At 43.8% G+C, this 27023-nt stretch overlaps 1 protein-coding gene across 1 annotated transcript; it reads left to right on the top strand.

Moving 5' to 3' along the window:
- Positions 1–20593: 20593 nt before the first annotated feature.
- Positions 20594–25979, top strand: LOC103107207 (uncharacterized). Its single transcript, XM_060172331.1, is given in 7 exon segments — positions 20594–20729; positions 20811–21043; positions 21123–21524; positions 21526–22285; positions 22288–23129; positions 24057–25148; positions 25851–25979. Coding segments are annotated over 7 exon segments (3594 nt in total).
- The last annotated feature ends 1044 nt before the right edge of the window (positions 25980–27023 follow it).

Genomic DNA, 27023 nt, shown 5'->3' with positions numbered 1-27023 from the left:
TTCTAGCTCCTTTTCAATTGAAGATTCCTGATTTCATCTACCCTATTCCTACCTTTTGGTTCCTGTCCATTAAACAGTTTGTCCTTCTTTATATCCTATCACCTTTCAGCCACCAAGTTGCAGATGCTTCTGTGATTCCAACCTAACTCCACTGGGCAGATGACCTCACCAATGTGTCCCAAAGTCTCATCTCCCCAGATCCCTACCCCACTACGGAAACAACAGAAACAAGCTGGGGGTATGCATCGACCTGCCACTGCCTATACCCAGTGGAGAAGCAGTTACAGAAGCCAGACCTCCCACCTTCCACATCTCAAAATAAATTTTGGTCCACATTCCCAGAGGGATAAAGAATAGGGAAGCTTCCAAAGGAGAAGATGAGACAAAAAAAAAAAAATCTGGTGGTAGGAACTGTATGGAATTATATCCGTTATCTTATACTCTTGTAGATCATTATTAAATCACTAATAAAAAATAAAAGTCAGGGCCAATGTCAGTCTTTTCAAACCATCAGGCTGGGTGGTGGCACACCTAGTTGAGTGTAAACATTACCATGAATAAGGATTCAGGTTCAGTCTCCTGGCTCCACCTGTGGGGTGGGGGTGGGGCAGAAGGGGAGCTTCCAGAGCTGTGAAGCTGCACTGCAGAGATCTCTCTCCATTTTTGTCTCCCCTCCCCTTCTCAATTTCTCCCTGTGTGATACAATTAAAATAAGTAAGGCGTGGCAAACAGGTTTATAATCACAAAGGAGTCACCCCTACAAAAGTTGTAAGTTACTAAATCCACCTCTGTACGGATGGAACACAGGATGATCATGCTGGCCTGAGACTAGCTTTCCCCTGCAGCTGCACCAGCCCTGCATTATCTGCTTCAATCTGCCTGGGCTGGGGCCTGGCCATCTTAAGTGGGCTCAACTGTATTACAGGCTTCTGTGGTGATGTGGGATGTTAGTGGAGCTCCATTTTATGTTCTTAAATATTCATAAGGAGCTTTGCAACATTAATATCTTAGATGGCTTACAAGAACACTTAAATACTGCGTCTTCACTCCCCTCCCTTCTCCCCAAAAGTCCCAGCCTGTTCTAATTTGTGTAATGCATTGGGTCATTTTAATAATTGTCCAGGGATTTATTTGGGGCTTCTGCCACCCTCCCTTGCACAGGGTGTAATTATGACCCCAGCTTCTCTGGCCAGGCACTAATCCTGCTTGTTTCACTAGCAGAAAAACCAAGACTGGAAAAGCCAAATGCAGGACAGGGCTAATGCACAGGAATTAAGTTGTGGACCTTGGCTATTTTTATTAACCTTTCAGCTCCTCCTCCTCCTCCTCTTCCAGCGTCACCACTGATGAATTGGGTATGAGCAGCAGTTGCAGTGTCTGGAGGATGTTTTTAATTAAAGAGCGTGTTTTATCAAAAGGAACAGCTTAGAATAGGAGACCAGGGCCATTACTGAGTACCCAAACAATAAACTTTTGGCACACACTGCTTAGAGATGAGAGGACTCAGAGATGAGAAGCTTGGAGATGGGTCCTTTCTGGAGGTGACGTGAAACCTTGTTGTCATGGTTTTGCATTAAAGCAAAATAGAATAGAAACTGCCATTTATAAGAGAGTTGGAGGGGGTGGATCTCTGTGTATCTTAGAACTCACTGGCAAGCTACCTGGAAGCATGCATTATTTTGTGCAGACTTAAGTAATCACTGATACTGCCTGATCACCTCTTGCATTTTATCTTAAGCTCAGGGAAATAAAAAAGAGAGGAGAGAAGGCAGAATTAAAGAAGGATGTAGAATCCATGTCAATGCACAAAAAAAAAAAAAAAAGGGAGAGCACTGATGTGCTGGGTCAGACCCTTGGAGCTTACAGAATTCCAGCCATGGATAATTTCAGTAAGGAGATAAGCCAGACACACATAGGAAGAGTATTAGAGCCCTTAGAGGTGAACACATGCAAATTAATACAAAGCTGATTAGAAATGTCTATGTTTTAGCAATAAGCTTGTTCTCACCGACTACTATCCTTTCAAGGCAATACTTCTTTCATTCTAATTTCAAGCTCAAATGTATGGAGCTGGGAAAGTTATGTGTTGGCCTGGAGCTAAGGACCAAATTCTGAGCCTCACCTTGGCCATTCCTCTTTGTTATACATAACACAGCCCTGGCCCCATGGCCTTTCCCAAATAACTGAGTCAGCCTCACTTGACATCCTGGGAAGGAAAAGTCTTCCAGGTTCCTTGAGCTCTTTCCACAAAAGTAGTCAGAGAAGGCTTCATGGAAGAGGAGAAACTTGAACTGAACTAGGCTAAGCCAGTGTAGAAAGACATTTTTTTTCCACCAGGATTATCACTGGGGCTTCGTGCCAGAACTCTGAACCCACTCTTCCCAGTGACCATTTTTCCCTTTAACTTCTTTCTTCAGAGAGAAATTAAAAGGGATAGAAAGGGAAAGAGAGACACCTGCAGATTTGCTTCACCACTAGTGACACACGCCCCTGTACACGGGGACCAGGGTCTTGAACCCAGGTCTCCTTGGGCATGTAATATGTGCACTTAACAAGATGTGCCACTGCCCACCCCCTGGAAGGACATTTATAATACAAAAACACATAGATCTGGGGGTATAGCTCAGTGGTTGAGCATTTGACTGCAAAAACACATAGATCTGGACAGTCATAGAAAAAAGATTTAAAAACTAGGTATTCAGGAATGGTCCATTGGTTTGCCTTTGTAGAAGATATTTACCAGGAAGTTACAACTTTAAAGACTGAGACTAGATAGAATACCTCAGATAACAGAGTAAGGTATTACAAACCCAAACTCTAAGGTCACCTGGTACCTTTCTCCAAAAGAGATGAAATCATAAAGAAAACTGACAGGTTTATTTTTGCTTCTACCACCTGTCCTCTGTCTTGCTTCTAAACAACATAATTTGAACAATATGCGGTAGTCACTCCATTCTGCCTTAATCGGTTCAATAACTTACATGTTCGAAAAAGTAGCTCTACCTTGAAGTATTCATCATTGTACATCACTTTAACTCATATTCTTCCCCCTCTAAATGCTTAAGAACAAAGTAAGTCATTTCTATTTAGAAAAGAAAGATCTCTCATCCCACTGAACCACACTTTCATAGAACGGGACCTTCACAGATGTATTAGCTCCACCCCGAGCTTTACCTAATGAAATCTCTAGAAGTCTGGATTTTCTCCACCAGCTTGGAGAGGGTTGGATCAGATCCAATTCAAGGAGTCTAAAGAAGACCACATGGCCTTGGGAAGCCAGAAGTCCTAACTCTATCATTGTCTGTATGAGCATGAGCAAGCAGCTTCCCAGCCTGGACCACAGTTTCCCCTTCTTCAAAGCTAAAGGTAGGTCTGGGCATTCTCTGAGGTACCTTTGAGATTTGAAACCATTTGTGTCTCTTCCTGCAGCAAAAGTGCTTTGTGGTAACCTGGTGTCACCTGGTAGACAAATTCTCCACACTGACTGCAAAGATGGTTTTAGAACCAAATCCCATTAACACTTGATTCATGTCAACATTCATCTCCATTTCGTTCCTGTAAGATCTTCACATAGAGGAGAGATCAACTGCTCCCACAACTGGCTCCCACAGGGTCCTTCACATCCAACCACCAGGATCTCTGACTTTCTGTGTCAGATCATGATTCAATGTTTATGGGGAAATTACATAAATTTCCATAAACATTCATAAACACACCTAAACATCAAATTCCTTGCGTACGAGAGAGGACAGAGGCTTGGATGGTGTGCAGGGGACTGTGGGCAGTGAAGAAGGCAACTCTGTGCATTGGGCAGCACTGCAGCTTCTCCAGTTCAGGGCATGAAAGCTAAATTTGACTAATCATGAGCAGTTCTTCCTCCGCTGAGCACCTGAGCGCTAATTACATGCCTGGTTAGTTCAGTAATGTACACACATTGCTGTACAAGACCTTCCTCCACTTTCTGAGATTAATGAGGGGGATAAGGTTGTTACAAACCCGTTTGTGGGTTGCTCTTTATGCCTCCTGGGAAGACAACCAAAAATTATGGGACCCACTTGGTGTGTGTCTCTTCCAGCACTGCACAGTGATCACTTAGCACATGGCTTCTCTCCCCCAGCAGGCACACGTGTCGGTGCAGTCAACAGAGATGTGCTAAGTGTGGGAGTGGGGAGAATGAGGTGAGGGTGCCATGATCAGTGGATCTTTTTTCCACAATCCAATGTCTAACAATTGATAAATGAAATCCATCATCTTGGCACAGTGGAATACCATTCAATCACAAGGAAGGATTGATGTTTGATTTATGCTACAGCATGAAAGAACTTTAAAAAATATGCTCTATGGAATAAAAGACAGGGGGCTAGGGAGATACTATGATGGTTCTGCAAAAGACTTCAATGCCTGAGGCTCTGAGACCCAGATTCAATTTCTACCAGTACCATAAAACAGTGCTGAGCAGTGTTCTGGTCTCTTTCTGAGTATCTTTCTCTCTGTGGCTGTTTTCATTTAAATAAATAAGTATTTAAAATAAAGACAGAATCAAAATATCAGATACTATATGATTATGTCATGAAATTACAGAGTAGACAAATCCACAGTAACAGAAAGAATAGAATTTACAGGGGTTGGGGAGGGATTGGGTGGGGGTATAGTGAAAGACTGTTGATGGGCATAAGGCTTCTACTGGATGTGATGGAGATATTCTCAAAACAGAACTTTTAGAATAAGATCCTTCCTGGTGACCTAATATCTTATCTTCATTAGCAACTCATTCCTAAGGCCATCCTAAGGATCTTGCATGCCAGCATTTTTGGTTATCAGTGGAAGCTTTCTCATCTCCCTATATCTTTCTCTCAGTGCTACTTGGGCCAGACTTACAGAGGTTGAACGGGGCTTGCAGTTTAAAGTTACAGCTGTCCCGCTGACTGGAGCCTAAAACTCTGAGGCCTCCAGAGTACAAAAGCAGGGGCAGAGACTCGAGAGGAGAGGACAGAGGGATGGAAGGTGCAGGAAGAGACTGGCCAAGCGAAATGAGGGGGAGTCTGGGAGTCTCCTTGATGTCATGACATTCTATCAGCCCATTATCACAAAGGACAGAACAGGAGAGACAGCCCTTACTTGTGTCCTATATAGCACAGAACCAGCCCCTTCCAGGTTATTCCTCTGAAAAAGCTTACCTTGAGGTCCCATTGTCATTCCATCCTTTTGAAAATGCTGTGGGAGGATGGAGAACATATCATGTTCTTTAGTCTGGATTTGACTCCTGTTTTCATCTCACCCTCTCAGGAATGAACCTCCATTCTGGTCTCCTCTAGGTGAGACTTGTCCTCTCCAGGCTTGATTAGACAGCCATGGGATGCAGCAAACCCCAGTAGCAGGCTGCGCTGCCTGTGCTCTATTCAACAGGTATTTGCTGAACACCTTTCACAGGCATGCAATTCACTGGGCATGCCAGGAAATCCAAGGCAAGAAAGCTAGACTAATCCTTGTCAGGGCTTTTTTCATTAAGCAGGAAAGAAACAAACTGATCTCTACAGTTGATTCTGACATAATCATATATGTGATCCAGTGGAAGTACAAAAAAAGGACCTTTAGTCATATTTGAGAGCTACTCTTTGTCCAAATCCAGATTTCTAGTCCTATTCTCAACTCTGACACCATCTTCCCAGACATTACTTTTAGCCCAGTCACATGCTAACTATCGGGCTCAGGCAAAAGTTACTAAAGTCATGGATCCCATGGAACATACCTAAAAATAATTCCCAGCTTCCTCCCACATGAAGACCCCTAGTTTCATTTGCCTATTCCCACCTTTGGGTACCTTTTTAATCAACTATTTATTTTATATCATACTGCCTTTCAGCTACCAAGTTACAGATGCTACCATGATGCCATCCAGACCTCCCTGCCCAGAAAACCTCACCAATGTGTCCTGGAACCACACCTCCCCAGAGCCCTACTCCACTAGGATAAGATAGAAACAGGTTGGGATATGAGTTGACCTGCCAAGGTCCATATTCAGCAGAGAAACAATTACAGCTTGGCAGATATTGGCATAATGAGTCATTTATGGGGCTGGGTGGAGGTGCACTCAACTGAGCACATACATTCACATGTGCAAGGGCCCAGATTCTAGCCCCTGCCCCCGACCTACAGGGGACACACTTTACAAGTGGTGAAGCAGGTCTGCAGATGTCTCTCTTTCTCTGTCCCTCTCCCTTTCTTCCTTCTCAATTTCTTTCCTATCAAATAAAATAGAAAGAAGAAAAAATGGCCACTTGGAGCAGTGGGTTCATCATGCAGAAACTAAACCCCAGCCATAACCCTGGTACCCCTCTAATCCTATGGTTTTTGCCAGTGTTTCCTTTTTATAAGTAAAAAAAATGTTTAATTAGAAAGTATAATAAAACAAAATAAAAATATATTTAAAATAATAATATATAATTTACATATAAATTTAAAATATATTAAATTTAAAATAATAATAATAAATAACCTCTTTACATTAAAAAAAAGCTCAACGATTTTTTTAAAAAATTTTTTATTTAAGAAAGGATTAGTGAACAAAAGCATAAGGTAGGAGGGGTACAACTCCACACAATTCCCACCACCCGATCCCCATAACCCACTCCCTCCCATGGTAGCTTTCCCATTCTCTATCCCTCTGGGAGCATGGACCCAGGGTCGTTGAGGGTTGCAGAAGGTAGAAGGTCTGGTTTCTGTAGTTGCTTCCCCGCTGAACATGGGCGTTGACTGGTCGGTCCATACCCCCAGTCTGCCTCTCTCTTTCCCTAGTAGGGTGTGTCTCTGGGGAAGCTGAGCTCCAGGACACATTGGTGGGGTCTTCAATCCAGGGAAGCCTAGCCAGCATCCTGGTGGCATCTGGAACCTGGTGATTGAAAAGAGAGTTAACATATGAAGCCAAACAATTTGTTGAGCAATCATGGATCCCAACCTTGGAATAGTGGAGAGGAAGTGTTAGGGAGGTACTCACTGTAAACTCTAGTGTAATCCTGCTTTCAGGTATATATTTTGCAGTAGTTTATGGATACGTGTGCACATAAGCTCTCTCTCACAGAAACTGGTGTATATCTAGGTTATGGGACTTTGTTAGAAAGTGAACTACCTGAGATGAAATTAGAGTGTACTATTAAAGGAAAGATCTCACCCGAGTAATGAAGCTGAAGGGTTGTCATTCCACACGTGAAGTCTCTGGATACAGTCTGAGGTGAAGCATGTTGAGATGGCAATCGTTGCTTTGGTTAGGTTGTGATCGGCGGATGCAATATTATTTGGTTTGGATTGGGAGATGTATATGGGAAAGTGGGCCCTATCCAAGGGTTCCAGGACTGGGGGAAGTAGGGGCTCTATAGTGAAGATGTGAGGTTCCTGCTGTCTTAGGGTTCAAAAAGACAATCAATAGTTAATATTATCATCACATTATTTGTTAATTGGGTTAACTTTGAAAAGTCCCTTTGTTATGGTTTGCTGTACAGTACCCAGTATCTTGTATATAGCTGTGCTATTGGAAGCTTCTAATCTACTTGGTCTAGGCTTTTGAGAGAGTCCGTATATCAAATACATAGCCTATATATTAAAAAGATTCAGTTTGTGTTTTGAGAAACTTTGAGACATACAATTGATTTCCCCCTCTCATATTAATTAACTACTGATTTATATGTCTACATTTTGCTAGGAGTGTACATAAACACCATTCCCACCACCAAAAGACTGTGACCCATCCCTCCCGCCCACTCCCACCCCCCACTGGCCCAGGAAGCTACATGTCTACCCCTCACCACTCGGTTTTTACTTTGGTGCCCTACTTACAATTTAATTAGAAAGTATAATAAAATAATAAATTATTATTTTATTATTATACTTTCTAATTATAAATAATTAGAAAATATAATAAAACAAAATAAAAATATATTTAAAATAATAATATATAATTTACATATAAATTTAAAATATATTAAATTTAAAATAATAATAATAAATAACCTCTTTACATTAAAAAAAAGCTCAACGATTTTTAAGAGCAAACTCCTCTTGGTATAAAACTGGGAACTTTGAGATGTGATGTTCTTTGCCTTCAGTTTGTTGGCCATTGGGTGGTGCACTAACAATGATCTGAAGGCAAATGAAAGTTCCCCAACCAGCTCAAAGCCAGGATGCAAGTCCCCATGAGACAGCAGGGTGAGAAAGGAAGAGACAGCTGTGGAGGGCCAGCCTTACTAGTCACCATACTTCTGTTGCATTCTGTCTCTGGACCACTTGTCCCATTCCACTCCCCCTCTCCTCCCTTGCCCCAAAGTTGTAAAAAGAAATTGAAGGATAGCCATGGGAAGGGTCCTCCAGTCTCAGCAGTAATTTGGAGGGATCTCCCCACTTGTTGACAAGCTATGGCTGAAGTGCCAGAACAGCTTAGCATCCCCTGTCAGACCAGGTGGTGAACACAGCAGGCTGCCTCCATCTCACTTCCCAGAAAAACGGAAGCTCTGCACACAAACCACATTCATGGGGTTCCACCGCTGTTGTCCAACGACAAGCAAGACATATGCGGTCTTTAAAAAATAAATAAATAAAAAGGCAAGTCATCTCAGAGGCTGCCTTGATTACATCATGGGCTGTCACCCAGCCAAGCTTTTACACGAGCCCACGAGGAAACTCGGTCTACAGCCGGCCCTGGGCGGCCTCCTGGCCATAGATCACATCTGTAAGCCCGTGGAGTTCATTATCTCCCTAATGCTGCTTCTTGGGTAGATCATTAGAAAGAAACTTGACCTGACCTATGAACTCTGGAATTGATTGTTGCCTTGAAACGGTCAACAGCCCATTTTCTAATCGATGCATGGAATAATTTTATACATATTTAAATTATATATTAACTTTAATGCTTGTTAAATTTATCTACCACTTTCCTACTGTGCTTCTTTTACATTCGCTCGAACTCAGGAGGGGATATTTACTGTTGGGTGGGAGGAAGAGAGGGGGGTGTCTAAGCCAAGAGGGGGTGAAGGAGGGAAGAGAAGGTCCCAAGTTGAGCCAGAAGTCACAGAGGACCAGGTCCTTAAGCTAGCTGGGGGTGGGTCTGAGAATCTATATGTGAAAGCGGACTTGCACAGATGTGTGTGGGGGTGTGTAGATACTAGAGAATGATGTGCATGGACATACACCCAAGTGCCTACGTGTATGGAAATGTGTGTGTTGGGGGGGGCGGTTATGTGTGACAGATAGAGCAGGTATAGAGAGGCGTGTGTGTGAGATCATGTGTGTATCTGGGGAGCTCTGTGTGTGACTTCTCTCCCTGAGTTGCCAAGCAATGTAATGATCCAAACACCTTATGTTGTGCTTGGAAACAAAGACTTAAAATGAGCTTTTTCCCACCGTAATATCCAGAAAGGAGTATTAATGCAAGGATTTTTGTTGTAGAAATCGGACTGTAACCATGATCAGGTTATTCTAAATGTAGCTTGAAATTTCTAGTACTGTAAAGGGTCACCAAAATGCTAAACTATCTGGAAAGAAGGTCAGAACTGCTAATGGTCTCTAAGGCAGAGGTTCATAACCTAGTGAGACCTCTATGGATTAATGCACCCCTGGAAATAGAAGGCAGCTTGTGTTTGTGTCCGGGGGAGGTTTTGTTGCATTTGTCAGACTTTTGAGAGGTTTATGGCCCTGCAAGTACTATTGCAGACCAGACGACCACACTTACTTGTTAGGAAAGAGGACTGTTTAATCCATTCACCCCTGAAACTAGCACTTTGAGACACAATCTCAGCTACCTCCATCTAGGACAGGACTCACTTAACAGGACCCATCCAAGAACGCCTGACAGAGCTACTCAAGCAAAGAACTCTTTTAGCTGGCTCCAAGTTCAAGTCCAAATGAGCATGCCAGACTGCCTTCCCCAGCTTTCCAGAGTTGAAACACTCACAAGACTTTCACTCTCTGCGTTGCTCCTATGGGCAAAGTATAAACAGATACAAGCAAGCCTTCTAGAAACAATCTTTAAAATATTCATTCCTTTCATCTCAGTTATCTGACTTCTAAGAACTTGATCCCAAGGAAATAAGCAGCACATAATTTGTCCTGGGTGTACAGAATCCTCCCTTAGAGGATTCTTACCAGAGCAGACACCCCCAGCTCTAAGGGGACAGTGAAACGAATGCAGTGACTCCATAAAAAACGATTACTGTTGGTGGTGGAAAAGCATGTTCACGTTTATACTCCATGTGAATAAATTATCTGCTTGGTGATTTTAATTGCCCAGTCTCTATCTTTAAGTATTTCAATGAGAGTGTATAATGATAGGGAAAATGCAGAGAAAGCACTAGAAGAAAAAAAAAACTTCAAAAATATTAATAATGATTTTCTAGGGGGGGTGATTTTTCTGACCTTTTTGTGCATTTCTGTACTTTCCAAATTGCTATTGTTAGCATACACTAAATTAATTTGAAAATTTTCAAAGACTAAGAACTTGGGAAAATAACTTGGCTTTCTAAATCACCCACCATAAAAGTTATCCTTAACTCCAGACCCTAAACTTCTAAGCTCCAAACTTCTACATTTCACTCCTTCATCAGAACAGTACAACTCAAGTACAAATTATTATACTTCACAGATTTACATTTCCCCGTACTGGACCTTGAAACATAAACATGATCAAAATAGTACTTACCTCATCTATTCCTTCACATTCTTACATTCTTCATCAACCCTCCCACCCCAAATACTTCTTCTTCAGGTAGTCTGTTGGAACTTATTCCCCCTCCTCTGTTATTTCAACAACAATTCAAAACCTCACTTAAAAATAGGTGTAGGAGTTAGAGGAGAGAGTCTAACCTGGGTTGTTTCTTCTATGTGGAAACAATAAAGGTGGGTTGGGCAGGGAATAGGGAAAAAGAGAAGAGAGAAAAGAAAAGGGAAGGAAAGGAAGAGAGAAAAGAGAAGAGAAGAGAAGAGATGAGAAGAGAAGAGAAGAGAAGAGAAGAGAAGAGAAGAGAAGAGAAGAGAAGAGAAGAGAAGAGAAGAGAAGAGAAAAGAAAGTGGGTGAGAAAAAGAAAATCAGAGTTACTTGTGGAGGTTGCTACCTACATTCCTGGGAAGATCAAGGTCATCTAATATGCTCTGCCTTGACTCCCTGCATCATTTATCATCCATCCTTTCATCCTCCCTCCTGTCTCAAAGGAAGATGTATTCTCTTAGTTTGCCAAGGTGCATCCTTCTACCTGGATTATTGATCCCATCCCATCCCATCTCTTCCAGACCTTTGCAAGATCGATTATCCCCAGGCTCTCCAGGATCTGTGCTATCCCCTCCCAGGTAGTTTGTTCTCCATCTGCAGAGTGAGACTGTATAAACGTGAATTTCTGCTCTATTACTGAGTTGCTAGGCAAGCTATCTTCTCTATATGCCTCAATGTCTGCATCTGAAAAGTGGACTCATAATTGTACTTACTTCACACAGTAACTGGGATAAAAAGAGGTAATACCTTTAACACACTTAGAAAAAGACTGTCATCTAGGCTTTTGGGGGGTAGAGATTGACCAGCTAATGTCCACGTCCAGCAGGGAAGCAATTACAGAAGCCAGAACTCCTTCCTTTTGCACCCCCAAAAGAATTTTGGTCTATATTCCCAGATAGAGTACATATCAGGAAAAGATGACCAGAAGGCTCTGAACCACAGTCAGACCAGACCCCAGAATGTTTGTGACCAGGAACTATTGTTTTTATATTATCACTGAGAGGGAAAAAAATCTGGAGAAAACCTGAAGAGGCACAGGAACTGTTTCTCTTGTCTGAGAGGGAAGAAGTAAAAGGGAGGACACCCAAAAGCTGTAATAGATATAGGTGTGGCTTTAAAAGGAAGTGAAGACAGGACTGTAGAAGTGAATAAAAGTGGAAAGAAATGAAAGAAATGTATTTATATATTGAAAGAGGGATTCAACCTACTCTATGACCTTAGGAGACCTATGACAGGTACTGCTGGAGGGAGATGGGGGCACAAAACCTTTGCTGACGGAAGTGGTGTGGAATTATACCCATTTTGTCTTATAATATTGTAAATCATTAATGAAAAAGGAAAAATAAGAAAAAGGCTGTAATTTGGCAAATGCTAACTGCTTTCACTATTTTTATAGTTCCAGCATGCCTAACTGGCCCTTTCCTGGGAAAAACATTTCTCTGCACATTTCTCAATCATGCTAGTACCCTGGACTAGTCTTTCTCTTCTTTCAGTGAACAAAAATAATCACTGCCCAGAATTTCTCAACTTCTGTCTGATCTCAGTGATTTGCCATCTACCTTCCCCTCCTGTTCACTACTCTATTCCAGTTGGACCCCTGAGTCCCTCAACCTGCTCTCTGCTCAGTCTCCATCATGCTCCAACCTTGTGCTCTATCTCCAGCCCTTCATGCCCTTGGTCTTCTGACATAGCCTCACTTTGGTTCTCCATCTGACTTTTATAACTCTCCTTTTCAGCTTCCCCTATCAGCTGGTCTTTGTCCGTTTGCTCCTTAGACAGACACTTAAGCCCAATGACCTGAAGTAGTCATCCTCTCACTTCAGTTATCATCAACCCACTGATCACCCACATAAGACAAGTTTTTTTCCTCAGGCCTTTTTTTTTTTTGTAATGTGTGTGCTCAACCAGGTGCACCACCACCACTCCTCATTTCTTTTTCACAGTTTCTCTTTATTTTCTTCTTTTTTATTAGTGATTTAATATTGATTTACAAAATTATAAGATACCAGATATATATAATTCTATGCCACTCCCACCACCAGATTTCTGTGTCCCAATTTCCTCTACTGGAAACTGCAGTAATTCTCCCAAGGTCACAGATGTGGGTTGACTATTATTTTTTTTGGACTATCTGTTTATATTTATATATATATTTGCCTATTTTTTTCCATGGTCCTGCCTTCTCTTCACACTAAGTCACATCCACATCCACTACTACCTCTTAATGTCCATCTTTTTCCCTCTTCTTTCTTTGGGTCTTGATGGAATTGAGGTTCAGAGTCCTCTGGTCATCTTCTCCCTAACATTTCTCTAAAATTCTTTTTGGAGTACAGAAGGTGGGAGTTCTGGCTTCTGTAACTGCTTCTCCGTTGGACATGGGTGTTAGAAGGTCAATACATATCCTCAGCCAGTTTCTATCATTCCCTAGTCAGGTATGGTTCTGGAGAGGTGAGGTTTGGTGTACATTGGTAAAGTCAGGATGGAATCATAGTAATATCTGCAACTTGGTGGCTGAAAGGTGCTAAGATATAAAGCAGGGAAGAGTGCTTAGTAAAAGGAACCACAAAGTAGGAATAGACCAGATGAAATTAGGGAGGCTGAGGTAGAAAAAGGTTAGGAAGCCTATTTTAGGTATGTTCTTATAGGCCTATGACTTCAGTAATTTTTACCTAAGCTTGATAGTTAATGTGCAAGTAGACCAAAAATATTGTCTGAGCAGATGGTGTCAATTAGTAGCTCCCAAACATGAGGAAAGTATAGAAATGCAATCAACTGTTTACCCCATAAATCTCACCCAAGGCCCATATATATTCACATTTAACATAGGAGCCTATGTAACCTGAGTTCTTAGCAGTTTGAGCCTCAAGCCACTTATTTTTAATGTGTAACTAATAGTGGTTTACAAGATTATGAATTACAAGATGTAGTTCCACAGCACACCCTCCACCAAAGTTCTATGCTCCCACCTACCCAACTGTAACCACCATATTCTTCATACAGTCTTAGAGACAGTTTGTTAATTTCTGGGGTTTTTTGTTTGTTTGGTTTTGGTTTTTGTAAGCTTATGTGTTTTAACTTCTAGAGTCTTTTTTAAGAAGAGAAAAGAATGGGGTATTGAATTCCTGCTGTAAAGAAAACAAACACTGCCTGCTTTGGGGAAATGTTGTTGGGAGAAGGGAGAGCAGAGAGGAGATAGAGTTCTAGGCTAACTTTACTAGATGGAGATAAAACAAGACTGTTGTTGATATGGAGTCATTCCTGAGATTTAAAATATCCCATGCCAATTCTGCTTATCTATGTCATCAGTATTACTTTCTGTGTGTCTTTCCTTAAGCTTAAAATGTTGAGTATTTAAGAATAGATTTGTTTGGCGGGCTGGGCTATAATGCATTGGGTTAAGTGCACATGGCATGAAACACAAAGACTAGCTCAAGGATCCCGGTTCAAGCCCCAGGCTCTCCACCTGCATTGGGGTCACTTCACAAGCCAGGAAGCAGGTCTGCCAGTGTCTATTTTTCTCTCCCCCTCTCTGTCTTCCCTTCCTCTCTTGATTTCACTCTGTCCTATCCAACAGCAATAACAACAATAAAGGCAAGAAAAATTGGAAAAATAGCTTCCAGGAGCAGTGGATTTGTAGTACAGGCACAGAACCCTAGCAATAACCCTGGAGGCAAGAAAAAAAAGATTTGTTTATTTTTATGAGATGGATAATAGATAACTAGCTATCTAGATAGGTATATGATAGATAGACTGATTGGTTGACTGAATGATTGATAGGAAGATAGATGATAGATAGGATGAGCCAGAACACCTCTTAGCTCTAGCCTACAGTGGTACTGAGGACTGAACCTGGGACCTCAGACATACAAACCTTGTGCTTTAATGCCTTAATACCTGGAACTCTCTCTTGCCAATCCATATATATATATGTTGTACTTGGTGAAATAGAAAAGTAAAAGTAGAAAAAAGATTCAGGGGACCTGTGTGAACCCCAGCTCTTCCACCAACCAGAATGTACTATTTCACTCATTAGTACTTCACTGGAAAAAACAGGCAGTGGTGTCAGTCCAGGAGAGCTATTGAGAGAACATTATAGCCAAGCAACAGTTTCCTCTGCCTTTTCCCATCTCAGTCTCAGATTATTTATCTGTGAAGTGGGGGTGACAGTTTATCAATAGATGATTTATAAAGAACTCTTCTTTGAGAGGGGTTGGCCCTAGTCCTGTAGCTTCTTTAGGTCCTGACTTCTGACGTTAAAGGCAAGAAATAATACTTCTCCTTTATGTGAAGGACTCAGAAAGGCTGAACCCTGCAGAGAGGCAATTAGTTTCACTCTTCTGAGGCCAGAAGATGTTTCTTTACACCTGTAGCAACACTGCCTTTCATTCTTTCTCAAAACAGCACCTCCTTTCATTTGCAGGAAGAGGGGGTCAGTTCTCTTCCTGACATGACATATTGGAGACTGCATGATCTGCTCCTTTCTCTCCTTCCTGAGTAAGGAAAATTTTAAAGGTCATGGGTGAGCCCTGAAGAATCCCAGCTGGACAGGAGAGATAGAAGAGCTTGGCTCACTAGGTTTCCAAATCCATTTCCTACTTCGCCTGCCTCTGTAGCATGAAAGTCCCCCACATGATATAACAGGAGTAACGCTTACTGCTTGAGCATCCTCCAAAGGACAAGGAATCCTCACGGTGTCCCCATCAGATCAGCCAAGACCCCACAGACCTCAAATCAAGAAGTCTGGGCTAATCATAGTTTGTGATTGTTAGGCAGTTCTAGATGCTTTATATCTATGAGCTTGTTTAATATTTATGATAATCTTAACAGGTAATTATTATAATTATTAATGCCATCTAGGAGATGAGAAAACTAAGGTACAGAGAGGTTACTTTTCTCAGATCATACATATGACAAGTAGCAGAGATTAAGTACAAAGCTAAGAGCCAGGTGGTAACACACCTGTTTGAGCATACATGTTATCAAGTCTAAGGACCCACTTCAAGCCCCTGGCTCCCATTTGCAGTGGGGAAGCTTCTCAAGTGGTAAAGCAGTGCTGCAGGTGTTTCTCTTTCTCTCTCCTGTTCTGTCTCCATCAAAAAGAGAAATGAAAAAGGAAAAAATGACCACTGTGAGAAATAGATTCGTCATGTAGGTACCTAGCCCCAGAAATAACTCTGATGACTAACAATAATAATAGCCAGGTAGTAACATATCTAAAGTCCATTCTACTTTCCTGCCTCCTCTGCCTTTCTGGGCTAAGACAGCCCCACACAGGTAGCATAGAATGCTGAAGTTTCCACCCACTTCTGTTCACATGTAAGATGCCCTTTGTCATAGTTAACTGAGTGTATCAGCTTGACTAAACCACAGGATGTACAGATAATTGGTCAAGCCTTATTTTGGGTGTTTTTGGTACAATTAACATTTGAATCTCTACACAGAGCAAAACAGACTGCTTTTCCCATGTCCGGAGAGAGAGTGGCAGAACTCAATCCCTCAACTGAAGATTGGAGTCCAATCTTCAGTGCATAACAGGGAACACCTTCAGCTTGAGTGCTGGGCTGGAATGCTGGTTCTTCTCTGGTCGTTGAACTCAGATTTCAGACTTGGCTCTTGGTTCTTGGTTCTCTGGGCCTTCAGATTCAGGCTAGAACTGAACATCAGCTCTCCTGGGTCTTCTGTTCATCAGTTACACATTTTGGGACTTGTCAGCTACCATAATTATATGAGTCAATTTCTGACAATAAGTCTATTTACCTAACTATAATATAATATGTAGGATGGGGGGGTGTATGCACATTTATGTCCTATTAGCGCTGTTTCTTTGGAGAAGGAGAACCTTGTCCCACACACCCATCCACATCCACCCACATTCCTGGTCAATGTTTTACTCACCTGGTGCTGGTAAGAAAAATTTCCGGTAGAAGCCACCCTAATAACTGAGAATCAAATCCTCAGGTCAGGGCAGCAATGGCCACGGACCATGGAAGAGAGAGAATCAGAGAAAGCCAGAGACAGGTGCCTGAAGGACAAAATAAAAGAAGCAAATTGGGCTAAGGATGGGTATGAGGAAGGGTGCACTTAATCTGGCAAGCTGGGGGGAATCATGGTTAAGTTAACCTGGTGTCAAGAAGGCAAGAGGGGCTTTAAGGAAGTTCTGGGTCAGTCTCTGGCATGAGTATAAGTCAAAACTGTGTAATGATTTGGTAAGAGAAGAAGAAAAAGAAGAAGAAGGAGAAGAAGGAGGAGGAGGAGGAGAAGGAAAAAAAATATTCAGATTTCAACTACATCTCTGACTAGCTCTGTGGCCTCAGACAAGTATCTTAACTTCTCTGTTCCTCAATTTCCTCTTCTGTAAAATGGGAGTTACGAAAGGTCTCAGCCTGGAAGATTATCAGAAGGATTAAATGAGGGCTGGGGAGATAGCATTATGGTTATACAAAAGACTTTCATACTGAGGCTCCAAGATCCCATGTTCAATCTCAGTCACCCACCATAAACCAAACTGAGCATTAAATACTACTCAGCTATTAAGAATGATGAAGTCACCTTCTTCACCTCATCTTGGATCGGAGCTAGAGGGAATAATGTCGAGTGAGATGAGCCAGAAAGGGAAGGATGAATATGGATAGTCTCACTCATAGGCATAACTTAAGAAACAAATACAGGGAGGGAGGACACAAGTAAAACAAGTAAAACTTGGGTTTGGTGTATTGCAGCAAAGCAGAAGACTCTGGGGGTAGGGTTTGGGGTCCTGGTGCATTATGGTGGAAAAGGACCAAAGCTGAGGGGTGAGAGTATTTTTCAGACACCTGTTATGGTGAGATGAGCAATTTTACCCATGTGTCAACAACTATACTGTAAACCATTAATACCCCCCATAAAAAAGTAACACATTGTGCATCTTAAAGGTGCATAATATTATATCAATTAAACATCAATAAAGCTTAAAGAAAAATAACAAATATTTTAATTATTTTAGTAATGCAAATATTATTAAATACAATTAAGTTTAGCATATACTAAGTATTAAATGTGTTTGATGGTGAGGTACATACACCTGTAAAGGTATAAAAAGGTGCTACTGAAATTTTGGAACTGTGTAGTATTGCAAACCATGGTAAGTCAATAAAATTTGTTTAAAAATTAAAAATAAATGTGTCTAGTTCAGGTACTAGAACAGGATGGTAGAGGACATAGTGGGGGTTGTATTGTTGTGTGGAAAACTGAGAAGTGTTATTCATGTACAAACTATTGCATTTACTGTTGACACTAAAACATTAAACCCCCAATAAAGATTTTTTAAAAAATGTGTCTGGTCCTCAGAGTCACTGTCATCAACCCTCATTCTATACAAATGGTCCATCCAGATGGTGCAAATTAGCTTTTATGATTCTACAGTTCTGTGCTGTGTGAGTTCTAAGAATTGGTCCCAGAACTCATCCTCTTAGGGAGGTCACAGATCTGTCACCTGTGTCTGACACTAGTACCCGTTCTCAAAGGACAGACCGATCTGAAGGTGGAGACCACAGCATGGCTCCAGAATTCTCAAAGTCAGTACCCACCCCAAATAAAGCTCCACTTGAACAAGAACCTGGGAAGCAGAATACTGAATCACCCAAATCATTCAGCATCATTGGAGTAGAGTGTGTGAGGGGAATTATTTGTTAGTTTATGCAAACATTACACTTTCCAATTTCTTTCTAACAGTGGTGGTTTCATCAAAAAGCCAGAATTGGATGCTTAGATTATTATGAGACAGGCCGTGGCTTAATCTCCTCGATGTTTTTATATTTGAGAATAAAGAAGCATTTGGGACTTATCTAAAATTACAACAGCAGAGACGGGGGGAAAAGCCCTCACAGGTATATGTCTGTGATCTGCACATGTATATTCTTCTGAGTTCATTATGGGATCACACAATCAAGGTGCCTCGGCATCAAAAGGAATCACAGCCCCCTCTTTGCAAACAGCCTCCTTTTGTAAATGGGGAAATTGAGGCCCAAAGAAAGGATATTAATTACCTAGAATCACTCAGTTAATTTTTCTATAAAAAAATACAAAAAAATATTTTGGACAGAGAGAGGACTCCCCTTTTATTTTCAATAGTCACATGTCCTCCACCTTCCCTGTCTGTACACAGATGTGCCCCCAAGTCTTTACTCTGAGCCCCTCCACAATGGACTTTGTCCAGCCTCACATCTGACCTTGACTTTCATGCATCTGGGTTTATCTCCTCTCCACAGCTTCCATGGCTGCCACATTTTCCAGCCACCCCACCATCAGAAAAGCCTCCTCCACCTAAAGAATTGGTGCAGATTCCTCCTTCTCTTCAAAGACAACAGGGAGGCTATTTCCACTGAGACTTTGAGTCACTATAGTCACATGGCCCCAAAATCACAGAGCTAGTAGGGCCTGCAGACCCATGGCTGAGAGGCAAGTATGGCTAGAAGGAACTGGGGAAGAATGGGCACACCTTGAGATCCCCAGCCCCTCCTAACTCAGTTTCACAACCTCCTGGCAAGTTCTTTCTCCCATTAAGCCTCAAGTTCCGCCATTGTAAAAATAATTATATAGACTGTAGAATAGTTTCGAAAATCAAATAAGGGGTCAGGAACGTGGTTCAGGTATAGAGCATGTGCCCTTCATAAGTGAGAGTCCTACTTCAACCCCAATGAGTTACATGAAAGCGACAGAGACAGGGATACTGAATAAATGGAACTTCATAGTTCTCTGGTTCCTCTCCCAATTCTTTCTCTCACTCTCTTTCTTTATATGAATATTTTAAACAAGTGTGTCAAGGAGGTGAGTCAGCAGTAAAGGATATGAACAAGACCCTGAGTTTGATCCCTGGTACTGCTGAAAAAAAAAAAAAAAACATAAATTACACTCCATAGCATAGTATGTTTTCAGACAATGGAAATGTGTTAACATGATTATTTAATTTGCTCTCAACTTGAGTTGGTTCCTCTTCATGTAGGTTTTGCCATCACAGCTAGACTGAAAGGAAATACTAATGAGATCCATAAAATCAGGAATTGGGGTGGGGAGGGGCAAGCAGTGGTGCACTGGTTAAGCATAGATAGTGCAAAGCACAAGGGCCCACACAAGTGTTAGAAGGTAAAACGTTGTTCCAGAAATAAAAGGGTTAAAAAAGTAAAATTCGAGAAAATGGGCCCCCTGGAAAGGCCAGTAAACTACTTGTTTTGACAAGAATCAGTTAAGGAAACATTTCCTGCTGAGGGGAGACAATTAACAAAGGTAACTCCCCAACCTGCTACATCCTGCTGACCAGGCAGGAGGGGAGATAACCAAAAGTTGCAACCCCTACCCCCCCCACCCCCCCACCCCCCTCACCCCAGTTTCCTCCTGCTATGGCTTGGGAAAACTTTTTTTAACTAAACTAACATGATGCTTGTCACGTAGCCCCCCTGCCCTAAACCCTATATAATCTCAATAGAAACTATAGAGGGGGTCGAACATTTCTGACCACCCCTGCATTGGTGGCTCAGTGTGTTTGTCCCTGGCGCCAGCTAATAAAGACTCTGTTGATTTTACATCACTCTGGTCTCTTGGTGATTTCTGTGGATTACCAGACCCTAACAAATGGGGGCTCGTCCGGGATCCTCAGATCTCATCAACTAGACAGGGTGAGGAGTCTTTCCACTAATTAACCTCCAGAAAGAAGCTAGGCTACCACCCTGACGAGGAACCCAGGGTCAGTCAGGAAGGATCCATTTTTTAAAGGCAGCAAGAGTCTAGGGGGACGCCCTGCTTATGACTGCTGCTAGGGTAGAGACAGAAGACGTTCCCCTCTACCCTCTGGGACCCATATGGCGTTGGATGCCGTTCGGTCTGCTGGAAGTCCTCGAGGTTGATGAACTGTTGGGAGATGCAGAACCACCATGGGTCCGTCAGGAGGCTCTGACGTGGAAACCAGAGTCAGTTTTGAGAAAGTCCGGACAAATTTTGAAAACAGGTCAGGGAACCTTTTGTTGTAGCATGCTTGTCTGTCTGTTTGTGAGCCTGTGTTTTGTGTTCATTTACTTTTATTTTGCAGGTATGGGTCAGGCGACATCCACACCCCTGGACCTAGTCCTCAGTCACATGTCTGAGGTTAAGGAGAGGGCTCATAGCCTAGGGGTAGAAGTCAGGAAATCTAAACTAAAAACCTTTTGCATTTCAGAATGGCCTACCTTCGAAGTAGAGTGGCCCTGGGAGGGAACTTTCCATGTGGTTCAGAGAGTACGAGATGTTATTCTCAACCCTGGTCCAAGTGGGCATCTGGACCAGGTACCATATATTATCACCTGGCAAAGCCTAGTGGAAGACCCCCCCCCTCACATGGATCAAGGTTTTGATTCCCTCACAGGTTCCTCCAAAAGTATTGGTGGCAGAGGCTAAGCAGCTGAGTTCCAAGAAGCCAATGGTGCTTTCAGACTCCGTCCCTTGTTCTGATCTCATTGATCTCCTAGGGCCAGAACTTCCCCCACCTTATTCCACAGGTACCAGAGGACAGAACAACCACCCTCTCTGTCGACAGCCAACAGCTCCTCCGCCTCCAGCCAAGGGAGATCCGCGAGCCTCAGGACCTGCATTTGGCCTCAGGCCCCAGCAGGGGCAGAGGGAGCCCACTTTGTCAGAACCCACTTTAGTCCCTAAGGCACTCCCGCTGCGAGCAGTGGGTTCCCCAGATGAGGAAGGGAACCAAACACTCTATTATTGGCCATTCTCTACCTCTGACTTGTATAATTGGAAAACTCAGAACCCCCCCCCCCCCCTTCTCTGAAGAACCTAAGGCATTGATTAACTTGTTAGATTCTGTTATCTATACACATCAGCCTACCTGGGACGACTGCCAGCAGCTCTTACAGGTCTTGTTTACCACAGAAGAGAGAGAAAGGATCCAGAATGAGGCTCGAAAAGCCATCCCTGGGCCCGATGGGAGGCCCACCCAAAATCTGGACCTAATCGCAGTGGCTTTCCCATTGACCCGACCCTCCTGGGATTTCAATTCGGCAGAAGGTAGGGAGTGTCTCTGTGTCTACTGCCAGACTCTAATGGCTGGGCTCCGAGCAGTGGCTAGGAAGCCGACCAACCTAGCCAAAGTGGGGGACGTGAGACAGGGACCCCAAGAAAGCCCTGCAGCATTTCTAGAAAGAATCATAGAGGCTTTTAGGCAGTTCACTCCCATGGACCCTGAAGTGGAGGAAAGCAAGGTGGCTGTGATAATGGCGTTTGTCAATCAGTCGGCTTTAGACATCAGAAAAAAATTGCAGAAGGTAGATCGACTAGGGGAAAAATCCTTGAGGGACTTGGTAGAAGTGGCAGAGAAAGTTTATAATAACAGAGAAACCCCTGAGGAGAAGGAGGAGCGACTGAGGGCTGAAGACAGGAAGTATCAAGCTGCTGAAGGGAAGAAGCAGAGTAGGGAATTGACAAAAATCCTGTATGCTGTCACTCAAGGAGACAGACATGTAAGAGAAAAAGATAGGGGGGCCAGGACAGAAAAAAAGAAAGAAGAGAAACAAGGGAGAGAGAGAGAAAAAGGTTAGAAAAAGACCAGTGTGCTTACTGCAAAGAGAAGGGACATTGGGCAAAAGAGTGCCCAAAGAAGACCATGACAAACAAACCTAAGCAGGTCCTGCTGGCAGAGGAAGATAGTGACTAGCGATGTCTCGGTTCGGAGCCCCTCCCTGAACCGCGGATTACCCTAGAAGTGGAGGGGCAGCCTGTAAACTTCCTGGTGGACACCGGGGCCCAACACTCAGTCCTCACCCAGCCGCTAGGACAATTAGACAATAAACAGAGCTGGGTGCAGGGAGCCACAGGGAAGAAGATCTATAACTGGACTACTAAAAGCAGGGTTAACCTAAGCACAGGCCAGGTCACACATTCTTTTATGGTCATTCCGGAATGTCCAGTACCATTACTAGGATGAGACCTCCTGAACAAAGTCGGGGCTAGGATACATTTTGAAAGGGAAAGGATTAAAGTAACTGACCGCCAAAATCAGCCCCTACAAGTCTTGACCATGTCATTGGTGGATGAATACTGCCTCTATGATACAGCAAAGGCTGGGGAGACCTTATCAGGATGGTGGCTGCAAGCTTATCCTCAGGCATGGGCAGAAACAGGGGGTCCCGGTTTGGCAGTGAAACAGGCACCCCTGTTCATAGAACTTAAACCTGGGGCTGAACTGGTCCACATTAAACAATACCCAATGACATGGGAAGCAAGGAAGGGAATCAACCCCCACATACAATGCCTTTTAGATCAGGGAATCTTGAGGCAATGCAGATCACCATGGAACACTCCCCTTTTGCCTGTAAAGAAATCTGGAACTGGAGAGTATCAGCCAGTACAGGACCTAAGGGAGGTAAATGCCAGGACTATGGACATACACCCCTCAGTACCTAACCCTTATACATTATTGTCGGCTCTGGCCCCAACTCATGTTTGGTATACTATACTGGACTTGAAAGATGCATTTTTTCAGCCTGCCACTGGCACCCAAAAGCCAGGAAGTCTTTGCCTTTGAGTGGATCGACAAGTCCCGTGGCGTCACAGGACAGTTGACCTGGACCAGGCTCCCACAGGGATTCAAGAACTCGCCTACTTTGTTCAATGAGACCTGGGTGAGTACAGAAATGCCCACCCACAGCTGACGCTTTTACAATACGTTGACGATCTTCTCCTGGCTGCCCCGGACAAAGAACTTTGTATGGAAGGGACTAAAGATTTATTACAGACACTTGGACAGCTGGGATACAGGGCTAGCACCAAGAAAGCACAGATCTGCAAAGAGGAGGTTGTCTATTTGGGGTACAAACTGAGAGGCGGGCAGAGATGGCTCACCCAGGCAATGAAGCAGACAATTCTGGGCATACCGACCCCCACAAGTAAGAGGGGAGTGTGAGAGTTCCTAGGATCAGTGGCGTACTGCCGCTTATGGATCCCTGGGTTTGCAGAAATTGCTCAACCCCTATATGAAGGCGTGGCTGAAAACAGAGAGTGGGGATGGACTGAGGCTATGGATTTGGCTTTCTGTCAGCTCAAAGAAGCCCTCCTGTCAGCACCAGCCTTGACCCTCCCAGACCCCACAAATCCCTTTCAGCTGTTCATAAATGAGAAAAGGGGGATAGCTAAAGGAGTACTGACCCAGATATTGGGACCCTGGAAGCGGCCAGTCACTTATCTATCAAAAAAACTGGACCCAGTAGCAGCAGGACGGCCACCCTGCCTATGAATAATAGCGGCCACAGCTACATTGGTAAAAGGCACAGATAAGCTGACTTTGGGGTAGGCTCTAAAGATTACCACTCCACATGCTATTGAAGGGGTATTTAAACAACCCCCAGGAAAGTGGATGAGCAATGCCAGACTAACCCACTTTCAAGGCCTCCTCCTAGACTCCCCAAGAATACAATTCATAGCCCCATCCACTTTAAACCCAGCTACCCTCCTCCCAGAAGCAGATTTAGAAAAGCAGCATGACTGCATGGAGCTGTTAGCAGCAGCACAGTTGATCCGAGTGGATCTGAAGGACCAGAAACTGCCTGATAGTGACTTTGTTTGGTACATCGATGGGAGCAGTTATGTAGAGAAAGGAATTCAGTATGCCAGGGCAGCCATGGTGGTTGGGAAGGGACAGATAATTTGGAGTCAGGCCCTGCCACCCGGGACCTCAGCCCTGAAAGCTGAGCTGATTGTGCTAACTGAGGCCCTTAAGAAAGCAGAGGGAAAGAAGCTCACTGTGTACACAGACAGCAGGTATGCATTTGCTACTGCCCATGTCCACGGGGCTATCTACTTGGAAAGAGGCCTAGTCACAGCAGAAGGCAGAGAAATCAAAAATAAAAAGGAGATATTAGATCTCCTAGAAGCAGTGATGTTGCCCTCCAAATTGGCTATCATCCATTGCCCAGGACATCAAAAGGGGGAGGACCCCGTGGCTAAGGGAAATCAGGCGGCTGACCGAGTGGCTAGAGAAGCAGCTAAAAGAAAGAGTGTACTAGTCCTCCAAGGGCCAGGGACTAGGGAGCTACCACCCCAACCAGAATATGACGAAGAAGACCGACAGTGGATTCAGACTCAGGGAGAAACTGAAGAAATTAACTCTTGGACCTACAGCAAAGAGCCATGGAGCATATTGCTTCCCAAAATGTTGGGTCAGCACCTTTTACAAAGGCTACACAGCAGCACCCACTTGGGAGTAAAGAAGATGACTCAGCTTTTGCAGAATGCAGACCTTAGAGATAGCTGTGAGGAAGCTGAAAAGATAGTCTGGACCTGCAGGGCCTGCCAAACAATGCAGCAAAGCAGTGCTCGGAAGATTAAAGGGACCAGAGTCAGAGGTGATAGACCGGGGATGATGTGGGAAGTAGACTTCACCGAGGTAAGGCCCGGCAGGTATGGCTATAGGTATCTCCTTGTTATGATAGATACTTTTTCGGGATGGGTAGAGGCTTTCCCCACTAAGAATGAGACTGCTAAGACTGTAGTTAAAGTTATTTTAGAAGAAATAGTGCCCTGATATGGAACACCATGGATGATAGGGTCGGACAATGGGCCAGCGTTCACGGCCCAGATAACCAGATATTTAGCAAAACAATAGGGGATCGATTGGAAATTACATTGTGCATATAATCCCCAAAGCTCAGGACAGGTAGAAAGAATGAATAGAACAATTAAGGAGACCCTATCCAAATTGGCAATAGAGACTGGCAGAGACTGGGTGGCCCTCCTTCCCTTCGCTCTGTTTAGGGTCAGGAATACTCCTTATGCTGGAGGGTACACTCCCTATGAAATACTGTATGGGAGGCCTCCTCCTGTAATGCCACTACATCCCAAAGTTGCAAATACTGAGGGAGAAGATTTGAACAGAGCCCTAAAGGCCCTGGCAATGGTACATGCAAGCATTTGGAAAATGGTCAAGCAAATACATGATAAAGAAAAGGAAACCTGGGGCCTGGTTGGTTTGGGACATAAACTCAATCCAGGAGATTGGGTCTGGGTAAAAAGGCACCAAGTGAGAACACTGGAGCCCAAATGGAAAGGCCCATATCAAGTTATTTTTGTTACCCCCACTGCTTTAAAGGTTGATGGACTAACTCCCTGGGTTCACTACAGCCACGCTAAAAGGGCCAGTCCGGAGCACGTTCCTGGCTGGACGGTGGAGCGGGATCCTGAGAAACCATTATGTGTCTGCCTAAAGAAGACACCATGAGGCTGAAAAACTGTGTGCTCCTGGGGGCCTTCCTCTGGATCGTATTGCCAGCTGGGAACGAGGTACTTTGTTACCCTGACCAGCAGCGTCCTGCAACGGAAGAGGCACAATGGTGGGGTCTTCCCTTGCCCCCCCACATGGCACCCCAGATTCAGCCTCAAGGAGATGCCAGCTTTGGAGCGACCCCAGCACATCCCGGCCCCACCCTTAACAGGGGGGGGATTTGACTTTAAGAGATTAGCAGATGGGGGATTCTTCAAGGCTCTCGAAGAATATGTCGGGTCTGCACCCAGCTGTCTGAGGGGCCAACTAGTCCCTCGGACACCAGCCCTCAGCGGACTGAGCTGCCTGCTTCCCCACACACACACACACACAAGAAGCAGCAGCCTCTAACTCCCTTGCTGGTCTCCCTGCTGTGGCCACTGATTAAAGGGACTTTTCAAGTGCTAAATAGGACCCACCCTGAACTAACACAGCCCTGTTGGTTATGCTTTGATATTCTGCCCCCCTTCTATGAGGTAGTAGCAGTAACAGACCCAGGCCCTAGCTTGCCATCTGTTCCCCTTGGAAGCTCTTCCTCACTACAGGGATGTCCAGATGACCAAAGACCGGGAGCAAAAATCTCTCCCCTCGATATCAAGGGAAACAGGACGTGTGTTGTCAGTGGCACACTGAGAGTGCAGATAGACTACCCCTGTAACGGCAGCTCCACCTTTATAGTAAAGCAGGGTGACCAGGGTTATTACAAAGCCCCGGAAGGAATGTGGTGTACATGCAAACAGCTAGGACTGAGAAGGTGTATCCCGAAACAGATGCTTGACCCCACTGGAGATTACTGCCTCTTGGTCATGATCTTACCTAAGATTATGTATCACTCCGGTGGAGATTTCCTAGAAGAAGAGTCCCAACCTGTGGTATGGCTCCGACCACATACCACAGCTGTCGGGGTGGTAATTGTCACAGTAGCCACCCTCTTGGGGACTGCAGGAGCCGTGCTAGGAGGAGTGGCTTGGGGACCCAGGAAAGGCATCTCATGTCCCTGAG

The sequence above is a fragment of the Erinaceus europaeus genome, chromosome 15 (assembly GCF_950295315.1).
Source record: "Erinaceus europaeus chromosome 15, mEriEur2.1, whole genome shotgun sequence".
NCBI classification, from domain to species: Eukaryota; Metazoa; Chordata; class Mammalia; order Eulipotyphla; family Erinaceidae; genus Erinaceus; species Erinaceus europaeus.
Note: the sequence above shows the minus strand (reverse complement) of the source record. Positions and strands in the feature narration are given on the sequence as shown.